Source organism: Silene latifolia, chromosome 5 (genome assembly GCF_048544455.1).
Source record: "Silene latifolia isolate original U9 population chromosome 5, ASM4854445v1, whole genome shotgun sequence".
Taxonomy (NCBI): Eukaryota; Viridiplantae; Streptophyta; class Magnoliopsida; order Caryophyllales; family Caryophyllaceae; genus Silene; species Silene latifolia.
Window position 1 is genome coordinate 14,829,802 of NC_133530.1, and position 25,227 is coordinate 14,855,028.

General features: G+C 33.6%; 4 protein-coding genes across 5 annotated transcripts in view; 3 read left to right on the forward strand and 1 right to left on the reverse strand.

Annotated features, from left to right (window-relative positions):
* LOC141656799 (jasmonate-induced protein homolog) overlaps positions 1 to 25,227 on the forward strand; it is a 239,665-nt gene that overhangs the window by 179,654 nt on the left and 34,784 nt on the right. The window contains exon 1 of one of the 2 annotated variants that reach the window (XM_074463853.1): positions 14,976 to 14,989. The exons of the other annotated variant lie outside the window; for it this stretch is intronic. The gene's annotated coding sequence lies outside the window, so the exon portion shown is untranslated. Of the gene's footprint in view, positions 1 to 14,975; positions 14,990 to 25,227 lie in introns of those variants that run through there. 2 annotated transcript variants of the gene reach the window in all.
* On the reverse strand, positions 2,166 to 6,977 carry LOC141656796 (jasmonate-induced protein homolog). The gene is made up of 3 exons (XM_074463849.1): positions 6,875 to 6,977; positions 5,570 to 5,925; positions 2,166 to 2,731 (listed from the first exon to the last, which is right to left on the reverse strand). Exons 1-3 carry the CDS (start codon positions 6,957 to 6,959, stop codon positions 2,540 to 2,542), a joined length of 633 nt encoding a protein of 210 aa, XP_074319950.1. The 5' UTR covers positions 6,960 to 6,977; the 3' UTR covers positions 2,166 to 2,539.
* On the forward strand, positions 14,887 to 18,154 carry LOC141656803 (jasmonate-induced protein homolog). Its single transcript, XM_074463858.1, has 3 exons — positions 14,887 to 15,021; positions 15,260 to 15,602; positions 17,759 to 18,154. The coding sequence occupies exons 2-3, from the start codon at positions 15,288 to 15,290 to the stop codon at positions 17,948 to 17,950; spliced, it is 507 nt and encodes a 168-aa protein (XP_074319959.1). The 5' UTR covers positions 14,887 to 15,021; positions 15,260 to 15,287; the 3' UTR covers positions 17,951 to 18,154.
* LOC141656804 (jasmonate-induced protein homolog) lies at positions 22,437 to 24,248 on the forward strand. Its single transcript, XM_074463859.1, has 3 exons — positions 22,437 to 22,540; positions 22,817 to 23,151; positions 23,827 to 24,248. The coding sequence occupies exons 2-3, from the start codon at positions 22,840 to 22,842 to the stop codon at positions 24,016 to 24,018; spliced, it is 504 nt and encodes a 167-aa protein (XP_074319960.1). The 5' UTR covers positions 22,437 to 22,540; positions 22,817 to 22,839; the 3' UTR covers positions 24,019 to 24,248.

The following is a 25,227-nucleotide window of genomic DNA, read 5'->3' on the forward strand; positions in this document are numbered from 1 at the left end:
TACATTTATAAAACGATAAAAGATATACATAATGAATGTACTAAAGTTACACTTTAGTGGACAATGATTGAAATTCACAATGTCAATGAATCAAAATAAATGAATTGTGTAACTTTAGTCCAAATTGTGTATTTTTACTCTTGATTTAGTCGTAAATAGTGTTATATTAGTTCAAACATATTCGTAAATAGTGTATTTTCAGTCCAAAATTGTATTTTTATTCCAAATTTAGTCGTAAATAGTGTATTTTTAGTCCAAATTTTGTATTTTCAGTCCAAAATTGTATAATTTTAGCTCAAATTTAGTTGTAAATATTATATTTTTAGTCCAAATTTAGTCGTAAATAACTCCATTAGTTAGTCCAAATTGTCCAAATAGTCCAAATTAGTTAGTCCAAATTGTCCAAATTACCAAATTAGTTAGTCCAAATTGTTCAAATAGTTCAAATTAGTCTGTCTAACTTTAGGCAAAGAGTGTAACTTTAGTCATTGAGAGGGTAAACTTAATAGAGATAAATGTAACTTTAACAAAAAAAAAGTGTAATTTTAACAGAAAAAAGTGTAATTTTAACAAAAAAAAGTGTAATTTTAACAGAAAAAGAGTAATTGTAACAAAAAAAAGTGTAATTGTAACAGAAATAAGTGTAATTGTAATAGAAAAAAGTGTAATTTTAACAGGAAAAAAGTGTAATTATAATAAAAATAAGTGTAATTTTAACCAAAAAAAGTGTAATTTTAACAGAAAAAGAGTAATTATAACAATAAAAAAAGTGTAATTGTAACAGAAATAAGTGTAATTGTAATAGAAAAAAGTGTAATTTTAACAGGAAAAACTGTAATTATAACAAAAATAAGTGTAATTTTAACCAAAAAAGTGTAATTGTAACTTTAATAGGAAAAAGTGTTATTGTAACAGAAAAAAGTGTAACTTTAATGACGATAAGTGTAATTTTATTTTTTTTAAAATAAGATCTATAATTTTAGCACAAAATAATATGTAATTACAAAAAAAAAAAAACACCAACCATACTAGATCTCAAAAAACAAATCTTGAAATAAAAAAAAACCGAAACTAAAAAAGCGAGAACTAAAACTGAAACAACCAACAACAACAACAAATTCCAGAAATAACAAGAGACAGTTTTTAAAAAAAAAATAAAATGAAACAAGATCTCAAAAAACAGATCTTGAAATAAAAAAAATAAATCGATAGAACCCAAAATTGGTGCTAGGAGGAAAAACCGATAGAACCCAAAAGTGGTGGACTAATTTACAAGACATTCAAAGGGGGAAAAACCCTAAAATACATGCCCCCATATTTGAACAAAAAAAAAGAAAAAAAAACACCACAGATCTGAGAAGACAGGAACGAAAAAGAAAAAAAAACAAAACAAAAAAAAAAGAAAACAAAAGACAACAGCAACGACGGTGGAGGAGAGGACAGACGGTGGTGGTGGTGTTGTCGGGATGGTGGAGGTGTGCCGTGAGTAGTGGTGGTGGTGGGGATGCGCGAGGAAGGTGTGGTGGTAAGTCAGGGTCGTGGGTGGTGGGGATGCGCGTGGTGTTGCGTGGTGGAAGGGAGGAGGTAGCAGGCGGCTGTGAGGAGGGAGGAGGCTGGTCGGCGGCGTCAGAGGAGGAGGAGAGGTTGAGGGAGAGCGACGGTGGGGAAGGGGACAATGGCGGGGAATGGTCGGTGCACGGTGGTCGTGTCAGGGGACGACAGTGATTTGTTTGTTTGAAAAAATTTGTTTGTCTGAATTTTTTAGTTTGATTTGTTTTTTGGGTTTTTTTGTTGAGGAGGTTTGGTGATGAGAGAAAGAGAGGATGAGAGATTTGTTTTTTTGTTGAGGAGGTTTGGTGATGAGAGAAAGAGAGGATGAGAGATTTGGCGTAGTGTATTTGTTTGCCAATTCCATTTTTTTCTATCTCGGTCAATTATTTGTCTTTCTATTTTAGAAACGCCTTTTAGGGACAATTTGATCCTCTACACAGAGTACACTCAGTTTATTCACTTGTCATCTAATAATTGAACTTCTCCTCTTTCTTTGATCTTTATGCCAAACTAAAGACAAGCAAATGCCCGGAACGGAGGGAGTACATGTTATTCTTCATATTTAATTTATTGTTAAAGGCTATCATGCTCAAGCTAAAACAAATCAATAGGTAGAAAATAAAATAGTATAGATGCACCCATGTATTATCATAATTAATAAGTATTTTATTATTATAATTGAAAGCAAAGCAATACAAGAGGAGGGCCAGAAGCATGCATAGAATTGCTAGGTTAATAGCAAAGTGACCCTCGTTATTTAATGACTTGAATGCTTGATAGGATTATTTATTATTATTATTATTATTATTATTATTATTATATTATTATTATTATTATTATTATTATTATTATTACGGTTTTTCTAACGTGTGCCCTAAGAACACATATGAATAAGCTTATTATATATTGTGTCTTTCTAGGATGCACGTTAGAAAAAACCGTTATTATTATGACTGTATTATTATTATTATAGAAAATACTGATAATCTTAAGGCATATAGCTGAAAGAGGCTGTGACAGTGGCCTTGTTTGTGGTATGGTCATGGATATTGGCTTCAGCTGCAGTCATGGAAGTAGTGTCTGTGGCCTTAGCCTCTGTTGAGCTTCCGTTCAAAAGCATACGAATTTCCCTGAATTCCATACTTTCAATAGTGGATTGAGGGCCACAAAAAACGAACACCTGCAAGAGCAAACAATTAGATTTACTTGTAAAAGATATGTCAAACAATTAAAAAGCTAAGGACAGCCTGGTGCAGGATGGCGTCTTTGTTAGGCGAGGATCCGGCCAAGGGTCCCACATCAAAGGCGTATAAGGGCAAGCCTTTCCTTGCCATTAATTTTGGCAAGAGGCCGATCCAATTAGGATTGAACCCGTGACCTTAGGGACACAAAGCAACACTTTAACCGGTGAGTCAAGGCTGCTCCAAGTTCTGTCAAACAATACTACCTATAAAATACGGGAATGTAGCAAATTACTCTCATCAATACTATATATTAAATCCAAAAACCAAGGGACTTCAATGTAATTAAATAAAGTTATACAAATTAATTATACTGTATAGTTTAAAAATCAATAACACCGTGTGATGGACCCGATTAAGGGATCTCAATGCAAATATTATATAGTTTGGGTTAAAATTAAATTATATAGAAGCTTGGTAATTTTCCTAAACATTGTCAATTTTTTTAAAATAAAATAATTAATTAAGATGGTCAATTTCCTTAAAATAAAATAATTAATTAAGACCTGGTAATTTTCCTAAATATTTATAGAAGACTATAAGATGGTCAATTTTTTTAAAATAAAATAATTAATTATTATAAATATGCACACTTATGGTATTAATTATTATCATCATAAAATTATATATTAAATTGAAAATCTATTCAATTTTATTAAACTTTATAGTTTATTAGATGTATAGAGATGTTAATTATTTAACATACAAAATATAATAAGTAGGTTATAAATAATTCAAGTTAGATTCCATAATATATAATATTGCATAATTCTTTCGATATGATTTAATGCATATATGTAATATATTTATATAAATATATAATCCTCTTAAAATTGCATGCCTAAGTAGTAAAAGAAAATAATTTCGTCAGTAAAGAAAAGAATTGTAGTAACATTGAATATAGTTATATGATAGTAATCACTCATTTGAATAGTAAAAGTAACAATATTATCAACGAGATTAGTGAGAGTGGTAGAAACAACAACTGGAGTAGTGAAATAACCAATATTAATGCGGCAATAGTGAAAGTAACAATAATTACGGCGGGAGTAGTGAAATTATCAATATTAATGCGGCAGTCATGACAGTAACAATAATTACGGCGGGAGTAGTGAAATTATCAATATTAATGCGACAGTAGTGACAGTAACAATAATTACGGCGGGAGTAATGAAAGTAACAATGATTACGGGCAAGTAGTGAAATGTTATTACTATTGTTTCATTAATAAGAGTAAAATATTAACAGCGGGAGTAGTGAATTTGTCTAAAAATTTATTTCATCGTAATTTTAGGATATGTTATAAAAAATATATTAATGATAAATTTATGGGTTATACAACTTTAAGTAATTTTATTTAATGAAAAAAAAAAATTAATAGTAAGTAGAGGTAGCCCGGGCGAAGCCGGGCACCAATACTAGTAATTTAATCCCTCCAATCCACACCAAACTCCTCATTTGCTTTTGGGTGGTCTTCGAGGCGACGCTTTGACCATAGTTTTCGTCCTTTAAACGTAGAAATTTGTCACAAAAAATATAATTTTGTGAAAGATATTTTCATAACAAAACTAAATATGTAATTTTTATTTTTCAATTATTTATAGTTTTGAGTGAATTAACGGTCAAACTTTTCGAAGTTTGACCTTCAAAAAGTGAATGGGGAGTTTGGTGTGAATTGTGTTAACTATATCTTTATCATATATATTCTAGTTAGGTTGAGTTTCTGATTATTATCGTCTTGTAATTGCTATATAAGCATCCCTCATTATCAACAATATTTAAGTTATCAATTCATTCAATTAATCCAATTATTATTTTCTACGGTTAATTAAATATCTTAAGATCGCCAACTTTATCGCTATAAAATTTTTATCTTTACGGGAAAGCAGAATGTATTGTACACAGTAAACAATATTTAAGTTATCAATTCATTCAATTAATCCAATTATTATTTTCTACGGTTAATTAAATATCTTAAGATCGCCAACTTTATCGCTATAAAAATTTTTATCTTTACGGGAAGGCAGAATGTATTGTACACAGTACACCTTATCTGATGAGAACATTGCACACTATCGTCCATAATAAAAGGAATCTTGTAGACTCGGTGTACCTTAGAATTTTACTAAGGGTGTGTTTGGATTGAGTGATTTGGAGGGAAAAGAAAGGGAGGGAGAGTAGGGGATTGAAAATCCTTTGTTTGGATAGCAAATAAGGGTGGAGGGAAATAGAGGGGGAGAGATTTGGAGGGTTCCATTTTCCCTCCTCCAAGGCAAATCATAATCTCTCCATAATAGGCAAGATTTGGAAAGAAATTGTATCTAAACACCCACATTTCATTTGCCCTCCCCTTCCCTTACCTCCCTTTCTCTTTCCTCCTTCCCCCTCCCCTTCATTTCCCTCTACTTTTGCTATCCAAACACACCCTAAGGGTCTGTTTGGATAGGAGGATTTGGAGGGAAAGAGAGGGGAGGGAAAGGAAGGGATGATAAATCCTTTGTTTGGTTAGCAAAATGGAGGTGGAGGGATTTTGAGGGGAGGGAAAATGAATCCCTCCACTTCCCCCTACAAGCCAAATTATTTCCTCTCCAACAAAGGCAAGATTTGGAGGGAAAATGACCTCCTCCATTCTCCCTCCCCTTCCCTTCCATCCCTTTCTCTTCCCTCCTTCTCCCTCCCCTCCCTTTCCCTCCACTTTTGCTATCCAAACACACCCTAAGGAGTTAATGTAACAACTAACAACCAAAACATTAACAAATATAAAAATGATTCCGTACCTTGTTTGGGCTTTGATCACTTTCAGAAGGAGCATCCCAAGCCAAAACCCAGGCACAGGGCATGAAGTTGGAATTAGTACCATAATAGATGACGGCGGCCGTGGACCCAAAATCGCCATCGCTCAAATGGCTAAACAAACCAAACCTATTCGGCAGAATTTTTTCAGGGAAACCAGGATAAGCGGGAGTCCCAGACCAACTGATTGAACGACCCAATGTCATTTCAAATGAGGTTCGGTTAACCAGGGAGACTTGGGTCCCATTTTGCGGCTGAAACACGTTCGCCTTGTCTAAGTTTGTTGCTTTTTGCATCTGAGCTGAAGCCATAGTCTCTCGCTTGCTAGGTGACTTTAAAACTGTTATTTGTCAAAAACATAATCGCATATTTTAGATATGCAAAGTCGAATTATAAATAATATTCCCTCCTTCCAAATAAGTTGTTTACCTAGAAAGAATATTTTATTTATTATGCGGTTAATTGATTGCATATATGACAAAATGAGAAGTAATAGGAAATAAATATAATTGTTGGACCTCAACCATCACCTTAAGGTTTTGGTCGAGATGTTTCATCTAACATGGTATCAGAGCCAGTGTGTCCAAAAGTCACGGGTTCAAATCCCGAGTTCCTGACAACCTCCAATAACTCACGAAGTGGACTTCAGCACATGGTGTGGGGGAGCATGTGCACTAACCATTCTTCGAGCCCAATAAACATTTGAGTGATGGGACGTAATAAGAAATAAATATAACTGTTGCATCTATGAAGAAGAGGGTTCACCGCTTCTATAAATTAAGCGGTTACTCAGAACTTTTTGGCCTTATAAGGCTATTTAACAAACTAGTTGTCAATATGGGATTTGTTTTAAACTAATTTGGGGCAATGGGTCCACGTCAATACCTGTAGCTGAGTTTATGTAAAAGGGTAAAGCCGCTAATTGAAGTAGCGGCTTTACCGTTTTACTTAGGCAGAATGGGCAAGATTGGTCTATGGTGTCACTAGTAAAAGTAGCGGTAAGTAGAGGCTTTACCAGTAGAGGGACAAAAGCATTACCTTTTTTTTTTTTTTTTTTTTATGAAAATGGGTAAGCCGCTACATGAATTAGTGGTGGTTTTACTTAAGAGCATGAAAAAAAAAAAAAAAAAAAAAAAAAAAAAAAAAAAAAGCTGATTCATTGACCTCAATTATTTTGAAACAAACCCTAAAACACCGATAAATTTGTCAAATAGTCGGTTACTTCCTTCCTCCTATCACCGATTATTTACTAATTAATAGAATGTAACATGCATCAATCCGGTAATTACCTCGACAAGTACTGAACACTGGATCCGTGTGATTGATTGTTTTGCTTTCGTCTCTCTGTGTTGTTCTACGCCAACCCATTTGCATTTATATACATGCCTTGGAATATCTTAAGGAGCTGTCAAAAAAAAAAAAAAAAAAAATCTTAAGGCATCATTGCCTTTAAATTTAATTTTTTTTATTCTTTACCTTATCTTGATCAAGAATCAGTATAAATCTCTAATCTTTTATTTTCCACGTGGAGATGGTGGAATATCATTATCAAGAATCAATATAATTCTCTTTAATCTATTACTCCATTCACTAGTGTAGATCTCGTGCAAATACATGGTTTTTTTTAGGTTGTGATGTGTAGAGAAATTAACATTCAGTAATTAAACTTTAAATTAAGTGTTATAGTCTATAATTATTATATTTAGTATTAAGAGGTAAAATTACATTATTTATATTTTCGTGTTGTATTTTCATGTGTTTGGTGATAGAGAATATTCTTAAATATAATATTTCTATCTAAGATACAATTATGGTTAAAGTTCGACATAAAATGAGCAAAATATATTAGTTTGAAAATATATTTGTAGAATCTAACACACATAAAATATATATGGTAGTCCAAAATAATTTACTGAATATATTTTTTCTCTACAAAGGCCCAATATTTATATAGAATAACCAAAGTGTTAGGCCCAATTTATAGGTGAAATGATTTGAGCGGGAAAATCTAAAGTTTCACCTATTCTTTTAGTAAATAGAGAATTTCTTCGATACCTTAGAGCATCTCCAATGGTTTGCTCTAGGGACTTGCTTGCAATTTTTATAAAATAGCAAGCAAGTAGCTTACCATTGGAGTGAGGAAAGATTGATGTAGCTTATGAGCATTGTAGCTCTACCAAGCATGTAGCTTGATTTTAAAAAATAAAAATAAAATAAAAAGTAAAATTTATAATTGGAGGAAAATTCTATTGTAGGACCCATACAGCTAGAAAGTGTTGTAGCCAACCGTTGGAGCAGTATGTAGTCGAAGAGCAAAATAGCTTAAAAAACCGTATTGACAAATCAAGCTACAACGTGTTGTAGCTGTCCATTGGAGATGCTCTTAGACTATTCCTTGACGCATCATGAATATTGCGAAAGCTGAGTTAATAGCAAGTTCGTAATCTCATTTTTGGGGTTTTTTCAAAAAAAAAATAATAATAATATTTTGTCATCATTATTTTTAAAAATAATATTATATTACTGCATTCAGTTAAACCATCAGCATTAACTGATGACGTTATTACTAAAATTAGATAAGATAAGTGGATATAATCATAATACCCATTAATTGAGTTTTTTTATCCAAAATAAATTGACATCTCATTAATTTTATTTCACCTCGTTGCATTTTGATTTGAGGAAAAAAAAAATTTGATCGGCAAAACAAATCGAAATAATTGGTTTAATGATTTTATTTTCTAATTTTCAAACCATATTTTATTTCGATTAAAAAAATTATATTAGAGTTTAATGAAAAGAGTATAGTTTAATGTAAGGATAATGGTTTAATGAAAAATAAATTTATTTGTTTCCTTATTTAATTAATTATAATGCTACCCATATAGATGGGTTGTTTCCTTATTTAAGTAACACTTTGGAGGGAAAACTTTCATAGTTTTTATTCTCTTAGTATATAGGGAGGTTCTGGTCAATTATTACTTTTCGTATTGACACAAAGACTAAGAAAAGGGGAAAGACCACTTGTGATGGTTGTTATTGGTTGATAAGTAGATCATAATACTTATGGATGATCAAATTGTCCGTAAAAAAAATTCATAATATAAAAAGGTAAACAAATGAGTGAAATACTCTAAAAAAAGTAATAGCTAAACAAATGACCGAGATCAGAGGAAGTATTTTCCAAGGGGAGAATGTCATGCGTTTGTTAGGTTGTAATGTAACACCCCGGCCCAAACCTATGGCTGGGAGCGGTCACTCACGGCAGCTTGTCAGGTTGTGTACATATAGCCCACAGATCAACATGGGTCTTTTTTAGCGCATTTTGTCCTCACTCATGCGCATCCCGTGAACGTTCCCAGGAGACACCCATCCTAAGACTACTCCCAGCCAAGCACGCTTAACTATGGCGTTCTTTTGCATGGATAACCAGAAAAGAAAGTGCACTTTTTTTATATGAGTAGTATTTTTAATCCCTTTAAGCACTAGTCAGATTTTAAGCCTATCAATGGACCAATTCAAGGGGGTACCCCACCTGAATAACGTCTTCGGTTCAGTGGAGTATTACATGTAAGATGTGAGCAACTGGGGGATGGCTGGGTGTGAGAGTTGTAGAAGAGTAGGACAGATACCTCAGTCTACCAACGACGATGGGTCATTCGAAGAGGGCATTATCTAATGTGGTCCGAGACAAATTATGCTTGAACTTGCAGGGGTAGAAGAAGATGCTCTTGTCGAAAGCAGGTAGTGAGGTATTGATAAAGGCTGTTGCCGAATCAATCCATACATACGCTATGAGTGTGTTCAAACTCTCGTCTAACTTTTGTGATGAACTTCGCTCCCTTGTGTCTCGATTTTGGTGGAGCTCGGAGAATAATAAGTCGAAGCTGTATTACTCCAGTGAACTGAAGACACTATTCGGGTGAGGTTCCCCTTGAAGAGGTCTATTGATAGGCTTAAAATCTGACTAGTGCTTAAAGGGATTGAAAGTACTACTCATATCAACAAAGTGCACTTTGTTTTCTGGTTATCAATGCGAAAGAACTTCACAGTTAAGCATGCTTGGCTGGGAGTAGTCTTAGGATGAGTGACCTCCTAGGAAGGTCTCGGGATGCGCATGAGTGAGAACAAGATACGTTGGAAAGGACCCATGTTGATCTATGGGCCATGAACACAGCCTGGCGAGTTATCGTGAGTGACTGCTCCCGATCCTAGGTTAGGGCGGGGTGTTACAGAAGATTTTTTTTGGATGGCTTGGAATCGATTATGTAAGTCGAAGAGGTTTGGCGACCATAGATTTAGGGATTATAATGGTTTTAATAAGGCGCTTCTTGGTAAACAAGTTGGGAGGTTGATGACAGATTTTAATAGTCTTATGGTGCGTGTTCTTGGGGCAAAATATTTTCCTCAGATCATACCTTGTGTTTGCAAGCTGAACTGCATATTAATCCAAGTTACACTTGGAGAAGTATTTGGGAAACAAGAGACATCCTGAGATTTGGGGTTAGGAGAAGGATTAGGAACAACCTTAGTACGAAGGTGTGGGTTCATCCCTGGATACCATGTATCCAAACCCGTATGGTTATAATTTTATATATCTACTACAAGCGATGCGAATGAGGACATGAAAGTTGTTGATCTCCTTCTTGATAATGGCACGGATTGGGATATTCCGAAAGTCACAGGCCTATTTTTGCTCTTCAAGCAAGAATGAATCTTTAATATTCGGATTAGATCGACTAAGTCGGATGACTTTTGGCGCTGGGAATAGGAGAAGATAGGATTTTATTCGGTGAAGACGGCTTATAAAGTGCTTATGGGAGTTGGGGGAGGAGGGACACTCAGATGATCGAAAAGAGCAATGGTTGTCGAACTGTATATGGAGTGCGCACGATTTGCCCCGAGCTAAAGTTTTTTCTGGCAATTTTGCTACAAGGCTACTCCTACAAGACGGAACTTTTCTTCGAGAGTTCAGTCCATGATATGCTCTTGTCCGATTTGTTGCAGTGAGGTGGAGATTTATCTCCGTCTTACTAGGGGTTGTGGGTGGGTGGAGGGATTTGGGAAGGGTTGGAGCTTAAAGTGAAGTCGGAGATGGGTTATGAGGTGGTGAGGGAATGGATGGAGGATGCGTGGAGAGACTTTGATGAGGTCTAGAGAGAGTTGTTCATGATGGGGGCGTGGGTGACTTGGGAAATAAGGAATATGGTGATCTTCGACAATATTCGAGCTCGAAGAGAGTGGGTAGTTAGGAGAGTGCGAGAGCTAGTGAGGGAAATGGAGGGTTGTACGAGTGTTGATGGTAGAGTGGACAAGAGTTCGGGAAGTAGTAATGGCGAGGGGGTTGATGAGCGTGGTAGCTGGAAGAGACAGAGGTAGGGAGAACTGAAAATCAATATCGATGCTTGGGTTAAGGAGGGGCTCGGCATAGAAGTTAGGGTGGTTTGTAGAGATGATTTAGGATGGGCGTTGTGGAGTTAGGCGGAATGTTCGAGGAGAGTGGGTAGTTAGGAGAGTGTGAGAGCTAGTGAGGGAGATGGAGGGTTGTACGAGTGTTGATGGTAGAGTGGACATGAGTTTGGGAAGTAGTAATGGCGAGGGGGTTGATGAGCGTGGTAGGTGGAAGAGACAGAGAGAGGGAGAACTGAAAATCAATATCGATGCTCGGGATAAGGAGGGGCTCGGCATGGAAGTTGGGGTGGTTTGTAGAGATGATTTAGGATGGGCGTTCTGGAGTTAGGCGGAATGTCCAAGAGTGGAGCTGGAGCCAAGAGCTGCGGAAGCGGAAGCGATTTTTATTGGATTGAGTCTAGAAGGCGCGACAAATGGGCTACTTTGACATTGTGGTGGAGAGTGACTGTGAGGAGCTGGTCGAGGAGCTGCAGCGTAAAAAAGGAGGAAGAAGCGAATTTTATCTTGTGATCGACGATATCGTCAAATTGTCTAGCTATTTTTTTTGATAAGGTAAAGAAACTAGGTTAACCGAAATCAACCTATAACATCCTCTCGGATGTGAAGCGGTAAACGAAAGTGAAAAACTTTCAATATACCAAAGAAAATCATAATAAGACCAATAAAAAATGAAGGCAAAAAGAAACTAAACTGTGTTGCTAGGAGATCGTCCATTTATGTCCTATAGGTCATAGCGTTCTCAAGGACTTGAGTTCGCTACCCCGTTGTATTGCTAATTTGGGTGCGATTGATTTACATAATTCAAGTGAACTCAACTTTAGGGTTTAAAAAAAAAAATTTGTTATGAAATCTATGTGGTTTTAAGAGTGTTAAAATTTATAAAACGAGGAGGAATATATTTTACTATTTTATAAGTTATAAAAATAGTTCTCCTATCATTAATTAATTTTGAAATTAACCAGTTTTAACTTTGTAAAGCGCTCTTGAACCTTTTTTTTAAGTGTGTGCTATTATTGTCCAAGTGGAGAATATAATTTATATTCCTTTACCCCTACCAAGAATCAATATAATTCTCTCCAATATATTATGTTCCAAGTGGAAAATAATATTTATATCCCTTTACCCTTATCAAGAATCAATATAATTCTCTTCAAGTGGAGAATATTTTTTTTTTTTATAAAGAATCAATATAATTCTCTTCAATATATTGTTTTCCAAGTGGAGAATAATTTACTTTTCTGGGCTAGAATGGTTAAGAAAACTTATTGAGTGGCTTATTGTTAAGATTCGTTATTGGACATGGGTTGCCCTTATACGGAGGAAAGAGTATCCATTTTATGTGTTCCACGAGGTTTAATACCAATATTTTATTGGGAATAAGTGGAGTAACTCTTTGATTTTTGTGGATCATGTGATAGACAATGCTCTCCTCTTTTTGAGACTTTACGTGTGATATTTATCATGGATGAGCTCGTTATATTCACATTTATCGAGTAATCTAATTGACAAAATGAAATGGAAATATTTAATTCACTACTTTATAAGTCATCAATTTATTTTCCTATTACTAAGTGATTTCAGGGGAACTTACATGTAAAATAGAGAATAATATTCACAATGGTAAACTACAATTCCTTGTAACTTAACTTGGCATGCCAACATTTCTAGTCACATTGCTTCCAAATTAAATATTCTTCCAATGGTAAGCTTAAACTACCTTATAGCTTGAATGGTTCCATATTATCTCAATTACCCAATTGAAAGTAAGTTATTTAATTTCAAGCTAATAGCTCGTCGGAGCCAATTTTGTTTGCAAGTGGGTTAGTTTTTCGTTGTTCCGATTGTAAGCAAGTAGCTTGAAAATTTATCAAAATTGCAAACATGTCTTTTTATAATACCATTGGAAATGCTCTCACTCATATTAACTAGTTTGAATGCTCATACGCTGTACGAGTTAATAATCTTAATAACTTAATTACTTAAAGCATCCACAACAGCAACAAGTGTTTATTATTTTTTGTGGGCCATCAACCTATTCACATCAAGATGATATTTTATACAAAAAATTTACACAATAACAATAAATTTTAATGGATTCTAAATCTCCCATTACATCCTTCCGTCTCTCCTATATTATACAAAAAGATAATAAAATCATCCACAATAACAAAAAGATCTATTTCTAAAGTTGATATTTTCCCATTCATTGCCACACAACAACAAATCTTTTTTTTTTAATCAAAAGACGACTTTTTGTGGAATTCATCATATTAGAGCATCCACAACAACAAAAAGTTTTTGTTGTTTTTGTGGGTTCTCAACCTATCCACCTCATTTTATCATAAAATGAATTTTTCCCCAAAAAACATTATACAACAACAATCAACAAACTTCATGTCACTTGGACAATTAAGACAATAAAAGGCAATCATTCTCTCATTGTGAGCACCTAGAAGTCTACAACAACAAAAAGATGGGTGATTTCCTTGCATAATGCTATGAGACAAATTAATTCTCATCATATGGCTACTTGAAATATAATTCGCACCATATAGTTAGGTAGGATTATTGGATAATCCAAAGCAAAGGAATGGAAAGAACAATAAAATTGTTGCATAATGCTGTGAGACAAATTAATTCCCATCATATGGCTACTTGAAACATAATTCCCACCTTATAGTTGAGGTAGGATTGGATAATCGAAAGCAAAGGAATGGAAAGAACAATAAAATTGAAATTTCCTTAAGTATTGTCTTATAAACAAAATTATTCCCTACATATTGATACTATAATTTTTAATTACAATTATGATAAAAAAAAATTAAAATGTATTTTTTATGTGTATTAATATTACTTAAAAATATACTCACGCTTTTTTCTTAGCTTTATTTATATGTGTGTTCAAAATGTTCGGATTAAAATTTAATAGCGAAGCTAGTACAAGTCTGAGTTATGACATCTTTTTTTTTTTTTTGCAATAAGTCATACATCAAGTGTTAAGTGTAAAAAGTAAAAAAATTGCCTTATTGTATTAAAAAAAAAAAGCTAACTATTGCAAAAAGAAAATGATGAAAATATACATTCTGAGCACACAAAATAAGTCTATGGAAAAGTTGTTTTTAAACTAATATTAATATGCTCAAATAAAAAACAAAATATTTTATATTCTTTTATCATAATTCTAATTTAAATTTTATTACTATATAATATTATATGGCAAATAATTATAATATATACCTAAATATGTCTTCTTAAAATTAAAAAATAAATAAAAATAAAGTAACAATATGGAGGGAATAATTTTCTTACAAGACAATACCTCTAGAAAATAAGTATAATGTTCTTTCCAATCCTTTTACATCGGGTTATCCAAACCTAGTTTAATTATATGGTGAGAATTATTTTTCAAGTAACCATATAGTGAGAATTATTTTATCTCACAACATTATGTACGGAAATCACCCCAAAAAGATCCATTTCTAAAGTTGATATTTTCAAATTCACTCCTCCACAGTAACAAAAAAAATTTATCATAAAATGATTTTTTGTGAAACTCATTTTTTGTTATTGTGGGGGAATTATTGTGAAATTATCAACTTTAGATTGAGATCTTTTTGTTGTTGTGGGTGGTCATAGGATGAGTTTCACACAAAAAAGTCGTCTTTTGATAAAAATATTTTATTGTTGTGGAGTGATAAATGGAATAATATCAATTTTAAAGGTAGATCTTTTTATTGTTGCAAATGTCTTAAAAACAAAGTAACAGATACGATAAAGAAATTCATTTTTAAAATTGAAAAAGTATTATAATCCCCTTGTCAACCAATAACAAAGATTAGAGAATTTTACCGATTCTTGATAACGATAAGGTAAAGGAATAAAAAAATTAAATTTGATGCCTTAAGATATTTCAAGGCACTGAAGATGTAAAGTAGTATATAGATGCAAATGGGTTTGCGTAGAGCAAGTCAAAGAGCTTTGAAAGCAAGACAATCACAGCGATCAGTATTCAGTACTCGTCGAGGTAATTATCGTGTTGATGCATGTTACATTCAATCATTAAAACAATCGGTGATAGGAGGAGTAACCGCTTAGAGTAATGAACATTCTTCCATTTTGTCAATATCTCACTTGCGAATAAACCACAAAACAAATAAACCATTCTTTCTAGGTAAATAACTAACTGGGACGGGAGAATATTATCTATAGTTCGAGTTTGCATTTTGAAAAAAATAAGTGATTATGTTTCTGATAAATTACAGTTGAAGGCCAAATTGCAAGCGAGGGACTATGGCTTCAGTTCAAGTGCGAAAGGCAGCAAGCCCGGCAGGTCAGCCGCAAAATGGGGCTCAAGCCACCGTGGTTAACCAAACCTCATTTGCTATGACATTGGGTCGTTCAATCAATTGGTCTGGGACTCCCGCTAGTCCGGGTTTCCCTGATACTATTCTACCAAATATGTCTGTTATGTTTAACCATCTTAGCGATGGCGAGTTTGGCTCCACGGGTGCGGTCATCTATGATGGTTTTAATCCTAACATGCATCCTTGTGCCTGGGTTTTGGCTTGGGATGCTCCTGCTGAAAGTGATCAATTCCCAAACAAGGTAAGATATTGTTTTAATATGGAAAATGAGATGACATCACTTGATGGTACTGAATTTCGTTACTACTCAGGATATAACCGTATAATGATAATTTAGTTAGCATTTTCATTTCCCTCCACCAAATTTCAAATTAAAAAATGTTAATAAACTAAATAGAGGAATATTTTCAAGATTATTACACTAATTATGGTAAATATGAGTTTCAACTCTAATTTATCATGAAATATTCACAACAATATTTCCCTAATTAGATTATTATCATGTGCCCTTAGGGCACATGTTAGAAAATCCGAATTTATTAAAGACTAACTAGTTTAGATCTTGTGCGAATGCACGGATTCTTAGATCATGATATATAAAGAAATTAGCATATACTGAATAATAATTAAATATTAAATTTTGTTTTAAGAGTCAACAAATAAACATAATATTTAAGATAAATTTTTGGTTCATATGTCACACGTAAAATTAATAATAGTTTAAAGTACTTTGTTAGAATATATTTTTGTATAAACATTTACAAATAAGAATTATATATAAGGTAGGCCAAGATTTGTATATAATATAGAATTAGCAAAAATGTTAAGCCCAAAACGTGAGAATAACTACTAAACATATTAAGGCCCAATTAATAGCTGAAGTAGTTTGAGTGGGAAAATTCTTAGATTCGCCTATTCTTTTAGCGGGGATGTAGCAAATTACCCCCATAACTTACACAAATATTACTATACAACCAGTTGTATAATAAGCATTATACAACCATATACATTAATCCGAGCTTATGTGTAATTTTTCTGAGTTTTATAAGAGTTTATATTTTTTACGTTTAAGTGTGTGAGTTCAAAAACTTTACAGCATAACTCAAATTCTTTTAAACAAAACTCGAAAACTTTAATACACAACTCGAATTCTACACCGTACAACTGCATACAACTGGTTGTATAATCTACTAATTGCATAACTTATGTATTATGTGCAATTCAAGTCCTTAAGTTTCACTCGTAACAATTTAGCCCAATAAGTTTCCAAAAATGTGTAATTAAGCTCAAATCAAATTTTCTACCAATTTTTTTTTAACTAAAACCAATTATTTTCTATTATAAAAATCACTTTAAATATATCTACTAAAAACTAAATACAATATTTACATATTCAACAAAAAATGAGAGCCAAATTTATTATTAACAAAAAATTGGTCATATAACTTTTCATTGTAACTTCACTAAAAATTCTCATATTATGAGTATTTTTTCACCAAAATAAATAAAAAAATATTTGAACATGTTTTCTCATAATTAGGAATGTTAGGATTAATATTTAATCAATAATTTTGACTTTCAATAATAATAAATATATTTAATTTAGTAATTTTCATTAATTTCATTCATAAAAATAAGATATGTGGTGAATTGCACCTTAGGAGAAACTTATGGGATCTATTTGCTACATTTATAAGTTAAGAAGTACATAGTATCAAACTTATGGGGGTAATTTGCTATATTTCCCATTCTTTTAGTAAATAGAGGATTTTGAAATTGTTCTCATTATTATTTCAATCCTAATTACCTTGATTAGTGGATAGCTTTGAACTGTAGGTGCCTATTTTCCATAAAACACCATTAAAAATGAGGAAAATGAGATGATGCAATCGGGTGGTATTCAAATTGGGCACCACGCCGCCGAGGTATTATAGTAAATTTTACAGGTTTTTCCATTTCCCTCCCATAAAATGAGTTTTAAACTAGTTAGTAATAAAGGGTATTTTAAGAACGGTAAATTGCATAATTAAATATAGTTTGGACGGTAATGAATAGTAAAAAAAATTAGGACTTTTCATGCTTTTTGCCATGTTTTGAGGAGGAATAACAACAAACAAAATATTGGCTTGTGTAGTAGAGAAGAATGCATTTTGCCGTTTTCCCAGCAATCTAATCGTTTGACATCTCCTTAATATTTGTGCAAAAACTAAACGTAAAGAAATTAATGGAACGGACGAAGTATAATTAAGAAATAAAATGTAGGAGCTTGTAAAACGACAAGTATAACAGCATGATCGTTGTAAATGAGATTTGATACTTCTACCGTTCTACGTATCCTCTTTTATACCATTGTTTGATAGAAGTATTTTGAAGACTACTAATTGTTTCCTCATGTAGGTGTACGTCGATTGCGGCCTAAAATCTGTCATTGATGGTATCGAATTCACCGAAATTCGTAGGCTTTTGAGGGAAAGCTCAACAGAATCTAAAGCCGAAGACCCTGTTAGCAAGACCAAAGCCGAAGCCAATGTCAATGACCTGACCCCAGAGAAGGCCACTGTCGCAGCCGCGTTCGGCGTTATGCCCTAAAGATTTATCAATATTACTATCAAGCATTCAAGTAATTAAATAACGGGGGTCACTTTACTATCAACCTAGCAATTCTATGCTAGCTTTACTTAATTATAATTATAGTATTACCTAAATAAATAAATAATCATGCATGCTTCTGGCCCTCCTCTTGTATTGCTTTGCTTTCAATTAAAATAATATAATAAGTATTATTGTTATTTTTATAATACATGGGTGAATCTATTTATAATTGCGTAACGAATTCGTTGAGTAAAGTCTCTTGTAGAACGATTTTACAATATTAACTGTAAAACCATATAACAAAAGACATTAATGCCTTATTATGGGAAGTGATAATTAATAAAAGTTATTTTAACGGAGATTATTTATTAAATAATCACTTATTTTATAATAATACCTATGTAACATGGTTTTATATAAGAGTTGTTCATTTAAACGGGTATTTGTATCACAAATATTACTATACAACTGGTTGTATAATAAGCATTGTACAACCATATACATTAACCCGAGCTTATATGCAATTTTATCGAGTTTTGTAAGAGTTTATTTTTTTTATGTTTAAGTGTGTGAGTTCAAAAACTTTAAAGTATAGCTCAGATTCTTTTTAATAAAACTCGAAAATTTAGTACACAGCTCGGATTCTACACCATACAACCGTATACAACTGGTTGTATAATCTACTAATTGTATTTGTATGGGGGTTTGGGAGTGTAAAAGTAATAAAACACCGCATTCCCGCTGTTAGTATTTCTTTGAGTCAAATAATAATTCTTTTACCCTTCTCATATCTTCAAATCTCTGCACAATCCGCACCCATTCTTCCACCCCCTAGAGTACCAATATCCACCACCACCTAACCACTGTTGCGGTCCCACACCGGCCACTTATTGCCCTGACCACTAGTGTTGTTGGTGGACCATCCACCAACGAGTCACTTGTTGGTAGTGGCAGACGCAGAGTTTTTCTTTAGGGGGCACCATTTTTTTTCTCAATGTGGCAAATATCGCTTGAAATATGGCCGCGATAACCTCGAAAAATTCGATAAATAATCCATGAATTTCATGGTCGATTGCTAAATTTTTGACCACCACTCAATTTTCAAAAGAAATTAAAAGCTTTCAGTGTGACATGGGCCGGGAGTTTGATAACTCATCCTTTCACAACCTTGCCCAACATCACGGGCTCACTCTCCGATTCTCGTGTCCACATACATCACCTCAAAACGGTAAAGCGGAACGCATGATACGTCGCCTAAATGAAATAATGCTCACACTTTTACTTCATGCTCCCCTTTCCCCCACATTTTGGGTCGATGCACTTCACACCGCTACCTATCTTCACAACGTTCTTCCCTCCAAACTTCTATCATATCGATCCCCCGCTTCCACTCTCTTCCTTCGCCACCCAACCTATAACCACTTACGAGTCTTTGGTTGCTTGTGTTACCCAAACACCTCCGTCACGCGCCATCACAAACTTCAACCTCGATCTATTCGTGGTTTTTTAGGCTACCCCGCTAACTTAGAGGGTACCGGTGTCTTGAGCTCGCCTAAGGTAAAATTCTGTTGTCTCGGCATGTCATATTCGATGAGCAAACCTTCCCCTTCGCAACCACTAACCTGACTACTCCCACGACCTATGACTTCCTTACCCCTCCCCTGCCTTATGACAACTTTGCCTACCCCTCCTCCCCTCACCAACCTGACTCTGTGACACAATTTTTGGGAGTATGTCTAGCTTAATAACGTCTTAACTTAAGACGTTTTACATTTTATTAAAAAAATGATATAGATGTATGATTAAGTTGGTATAATCATTTTTATATAAGGGTAAATTAAGACGGTCTTAAATAACAGGATAGTGTTAATGATTAATATTGTTCGTAAATTAGTTTTTGATGTTCTAATACCAACTTTTATTTTATTAGAAAAATGATATAGATGTATGATTAAATTGGTGTAGTCATTTTTTCATATAAGGGTAAAAGATTGATGATTATGCACACTTGACATTTTTTTATTGGTCTTTTTAGTCCTTCTTTTATTTCCTTGAAATATCGGATTTAATAATACATCCTTAAAATATTTGTTCGCATCTTACATTTATAATCGGGTTTAATTTGATTTTGGAAACGCGTGTATATACTTACCAGTTTTTATGAGGCGATCCTAAATTCGCAGGCTAAAACTCCTTGTAAGGGAGCATTCCAGTAATCCATCAATTTGTGTTACCCCTCCGTCTCAATCATATGTTTACAGTTGATTAAAATACCACTCAAAGACTTAAAAAAATTAAATAAATAATTGATAGGGAGTATATATAATTTTTCGTAGTTGCTCTTTCATGTACGTGTTTTACTCTTTCATGGACCTTTTTCCATTACTTTTCCATAGTATGCCATTTGCCTAGAGACCTAAAAAAAATTCTCTCTTCTAATAAAATCCTACCAAATTGAGATGCACTTAATTCATATATTGAACAAATTATTGTTCTAATTCAAGTAACAATGCATCACTTTTTTGCTTCAAAATTACCTAAATTCAAATTGATTGGACTTAGTTTTACAATTAGGGTCTTATGGAATAAGTTGTGGTTGGGGTCGGGGTGACTGGTCGCCGGGAGGGCAGAGGGCAGGACGGCGATCGCGTAAGTGTGGGGCCGTGGGATGTGGTTGTCGTGGGGCTATAAACGAGATTGGTGGTCGTGAGTAAGTGCTAGGCCGTAGGGGATGGTGGTGATCGATACGAGCCTTGAAGCAAAAAGTCCGAGGTAAATGGTCGATGGTGGTGGCCTGAGATGGTCGACGTTGGTGGCCAGAGGTGGTCGATCATTCTGTGGTTGGCGGCAAGTTGGTCGGGAAAGGCAGTGGTAAGGTGGTGGCAAGAGTGGGGGAGATGGTGGAATTAAATAGAGAGAGAATTGAAATAAAACGGATAAAATGGTCATTTGTGTCCATGAATGAGCATCACCCTAATTTTTTTGGTTAATCCATTACGGCGAAGAATATAATATATCTTTTTTTTTATATATAGGTCAATCTTCCATGTCAATGTTGAATCAGTTTATGGTTAACGCACTGAAGTAACAAGTTAATTTTAATCTAATGTAGATCATTTGCGTAAAATGTTATATACTCTTATTAATTACTAATGATATCAATATAAAATTGTAAAACTTTATCTATACATGTCAGTGCAATTTTGCACGGGTTCTAAGCTAGTCAATAACATGAAAGAAGAAATATTCAAACTTTTTCGGTCTTAGTCTGACGGGAACGTCGTAACTTTTCGGACCCGTCAAAATTCAAACGAAAGAACACTGATTTTTTCGAACTTGTTGAAATTTCGTGTTGCCAGGAATGCCGCGATTTTTCGAACCCGGCACAAATCATCAAATCGAAAGAGAACGTCATTCTTTTCGAACTCTTTAAAATTCAATAAAACACAACCTAAACAAGAACGTCGCATGTTTTCGAACTCGTTGAGATTTTCAATGTCAAGAACGTCACAATTTTTCGAACTTGACCAAAAAAATTATCAAATGGAAGTAATACGAAATAAAGGCAGTATGCTCACAAATAGGTGTAGCAATACCAAATCAAACACTAGTCAGGAAATATGGAAATGGCGCGAGCCACCATAAATCCAACCAATAGCCATGGGGTTACTGCACATTAAATTGGAGTACAGTAACATCGACGAAGAATAAAAAGCAATTCCTAATTTTTTTTTTAAAATTCAGCAGAAAATAAAGCAAATAAGTAAATCATTGAAAATCCCACCGGTGAGCTTCATAATTCATTAGCCCACCAATAGGCGACAAAATTTTGTATTTTAGGTCTTAAGAGCGAGAGGCTGAGCGAGAAGCGCTGATACCATATTATTTCAAATTTTACAATAAAAGACTTCATGATGATATCCTCGAATTATTCCTACAATATTTTGGTAGTTAGTGCGTGAACCAATACTCATGGCCACCACTACAGATTCCTAAATACAAAGAAAGAACGAAAGAAAAAATTTCCACATGCAGAATTCAAGAGATAAAAAAAAGTTATTCTAATTCTTGATAAGGATAAGGGCAATAAAAAGAATTTTATAGGCAATAATGCAGAGGCGGACGTAGGATTTGAAGAAGTGGAAGACACTTTTAAGGGAAAAAAAAAGTGATTCTGATTCTTGATAAGGATAATTGCAATAAAAAGATTAATCTTATAGGCAATGATGCAAAGGCGGACGTAGGATTTGAAGAAAAAAGGTACACACTTTAAGGGAAAAAAAGTGATTCTGATTCTTAACAAGGATAAGGGCAATAAAAAGAATTTTATAGGCAATAATGCAGAGGCGAACGCAAGATTTGAAGAAGTGGTAGACACTAAGGAAAAAAAAGTGATTCTGATTCTTGATAAGGATAAGGGCAGTAAAAAGATTAATTAATTTAAAGGCAATGATGCCTTGTTATATTCCCATGCATGGAGGAAGATGGTGTATCCTATATAAATGCAAGGAAATAATAATGGTACGTAGAGCAACACACAAGCCTTCAAAGCAAGACATTTAAACCGATCAGTACTCACTCACCGATGTAATGTTTACTTTTCCAAAATGTCACATCGTGACAATAAAATTTTTGATTTGTTTTCTAATTTACCTTATTTCATTAACATATAGTCACGCTAACGTACTTACCGTAGTAATTAACGTAGTAAATGATATCTACTAGTAGTCCGAAATGTCTACAAAGTTTTGAATTGATTTTTAATTTACATTGTTACATTAATAGTTAGTCCTGCTAAAATATTTTGCGTCGTGATTCTGGCATTCTGCTACTGACTATGTCTCCCTATTTGAAAAATGACAGTTAAGACAAGTAGTAAGCAAGAGATGGCTTCAGCCCAAGTGCAAAACTCAACCAACCCGAAGACGCAGCCGCAGAATGGGGCACAAGTCACGCTGACTAACCAGACCTTGGCAGAGATGAAACTTAATTCAGCAATAGATTGGTCTGGTAATGTTGCTACTAGGTTTCCTCCAACAATTGCGCCCGGTCAGTCAGTTACGTTTTCCCACTTGGGCGATGGCGATTTTGGCTCCAAGGCCGCGGTCGTTTATAATGGAATTAATGCGGTTGGCCTTCAGTGTGGCTGGCTTTTGGCCTGGGATGCTCCTGCTAATACCCAACAGTCACCAAACAAGGTACATACTACTTTTATTATTATTATTATTATTTATTTTTATTTTTTTTAAAAAGACTAGAACTTTTATTAAAAATTATCAAAAATTTTACAAGAAATTAGTATGCAGCCGACATACAATCTGAACCCCCACTCCCTTAACGAAAACAAAGCTAATTATCAAAACTTTTATTATTATTATTAATTATTATTATTATTATTATTATTATTATTATTATTATTATAAAAGGATGCACGCAGCTTTCATTAAAAGAAAAATAAGAGTTTATATGAAATTGGTGGGGAGCCGAGAAACAAAGCTAATTATTATTATTATTATTATTATTATTATTATTATTATTATTATTATTATTAAATCGGTTTTTCTAACCTATGCCCACTAGGCATAGGATAAGAAAACAAAAAAGGAAAGAATTAATTGATGTTTTTATGGGAAATTGGAATATCCTATTACTTTTACTTTTCTTTACAATAAATACATTTATTTCTTTCCTTTTTTGTTTCTTATCCTATACTTAGTGGGCATAGATTAGAGTACAATTTAGAGAGAGCAAAGAATATATTTTTTATATGCTATCAATAAATGAATTATACTCCGTATTTGATAAGGTTGTTAATTATACGCATTTTTCAGTTCTATACAAATTTATATGTTACCCGTAAATGATTATTACAGGTTTACGTTACTTGTGGGCCGAAATCAGTCATTGATGGTTTGGATTTCGAACAAATTCGTATGTATTTGAGCGAGAGTGAATCAAAATCCAACGCCGTAGACCCTGCTACCAAGACTAGAGTGAATGCCGAGATCGATGAGAGTATCCCAAACAAGGCCAAAGTTGTAGCCACATTCAGCCTTGTCCGTTAAGGCTGCTCTCAATATATACTATTCCTATTAAGCATACAAGTCATTATAAAATAATGAGGGCAAATTAACAATCAAACTAGTTCTACTCTTATAATATAATTATACCTAAATAAATAAGCATGTTTGACCCTCGTCTTGTATTGCTGCTGTACTTTCAATTAAAGTTATATAAATATAATATAATATATACATGGAGTATCCCTTAAGCTATGGGGTTTTTCATTATGTCATGTGTTATGTGCTATTTATACAAGTACTTATTTTGTGAGACGGACCTTTTATATATGAGTTAATGAGATTTTATTCCCTTTTGAAATTTACATTTTTTTAAAATTACACTTTTTTGAAATTTTTTGCTAATATTACTCCTTTAAGTTGTAATTTTTCCTAAAAAATTTTCAAAACTTCAATTGAAGTGACTTATTTCCTCTGTTTTTGAATTTATTCCGTTTGTAGTTTAGCAAATTTATACTTTGAAAGGTATAATTATGTAGATAAATGGAGGGAGAGTTCAAAAACAGAGGAAATATGTCACTTAAGTTGAAGTTTTGTTTAGGAAAAAAAATGCAATTTAAGGAAGTAATTTTAACAAAAAAATTTCAAAAGAAAGTAATTTTAAAAACGTGAATTTTAAAAGGGAGTAAAATTTAATGAACTCTTTATTTAAACTAGTTGTTGAGTTGCGCGCAGTTGCCCAGTCGGATTAAATATGGTTTTTGATAAATGCTTATAAAAGTAATTCAATGCTAGGGTCGTCCCGGAGATTTTGGACGTTAGGCTAAGATTATACGGGTATGAGCATGGGTCTGAGCACGGGTTTGAGCATGAGATTTGCACAAATCCACGCATAAAGCTAATAATACTGTAGCAAAATCTTAGAGAGGGTCTTGGAAATCCAAGACTCACTTTAAGACCCGTAAATAGTGTATTGTGTGTGTGTAAAAGTGGATCCTTTTTACCGTTGTTGATATTTTTGATAGATTTGAGGGATAAAATAGAATAAATAAGAGAGTCTGAGTTAAGTCTTAATAATAATAAAGTGAGTCCTTTTTACTGTTGTCAAAACTCATATTTAATATGGGGATAAACTTAGTCTTATGTGTGAGAATTTAGTATGAGGCGCTTCTTATGAGTGGGGATAATATAATTTATTCGCTCGAAATCTATCATAAACAATTCTTAAGAGTATTGTCAACTTAGCTTGCACAT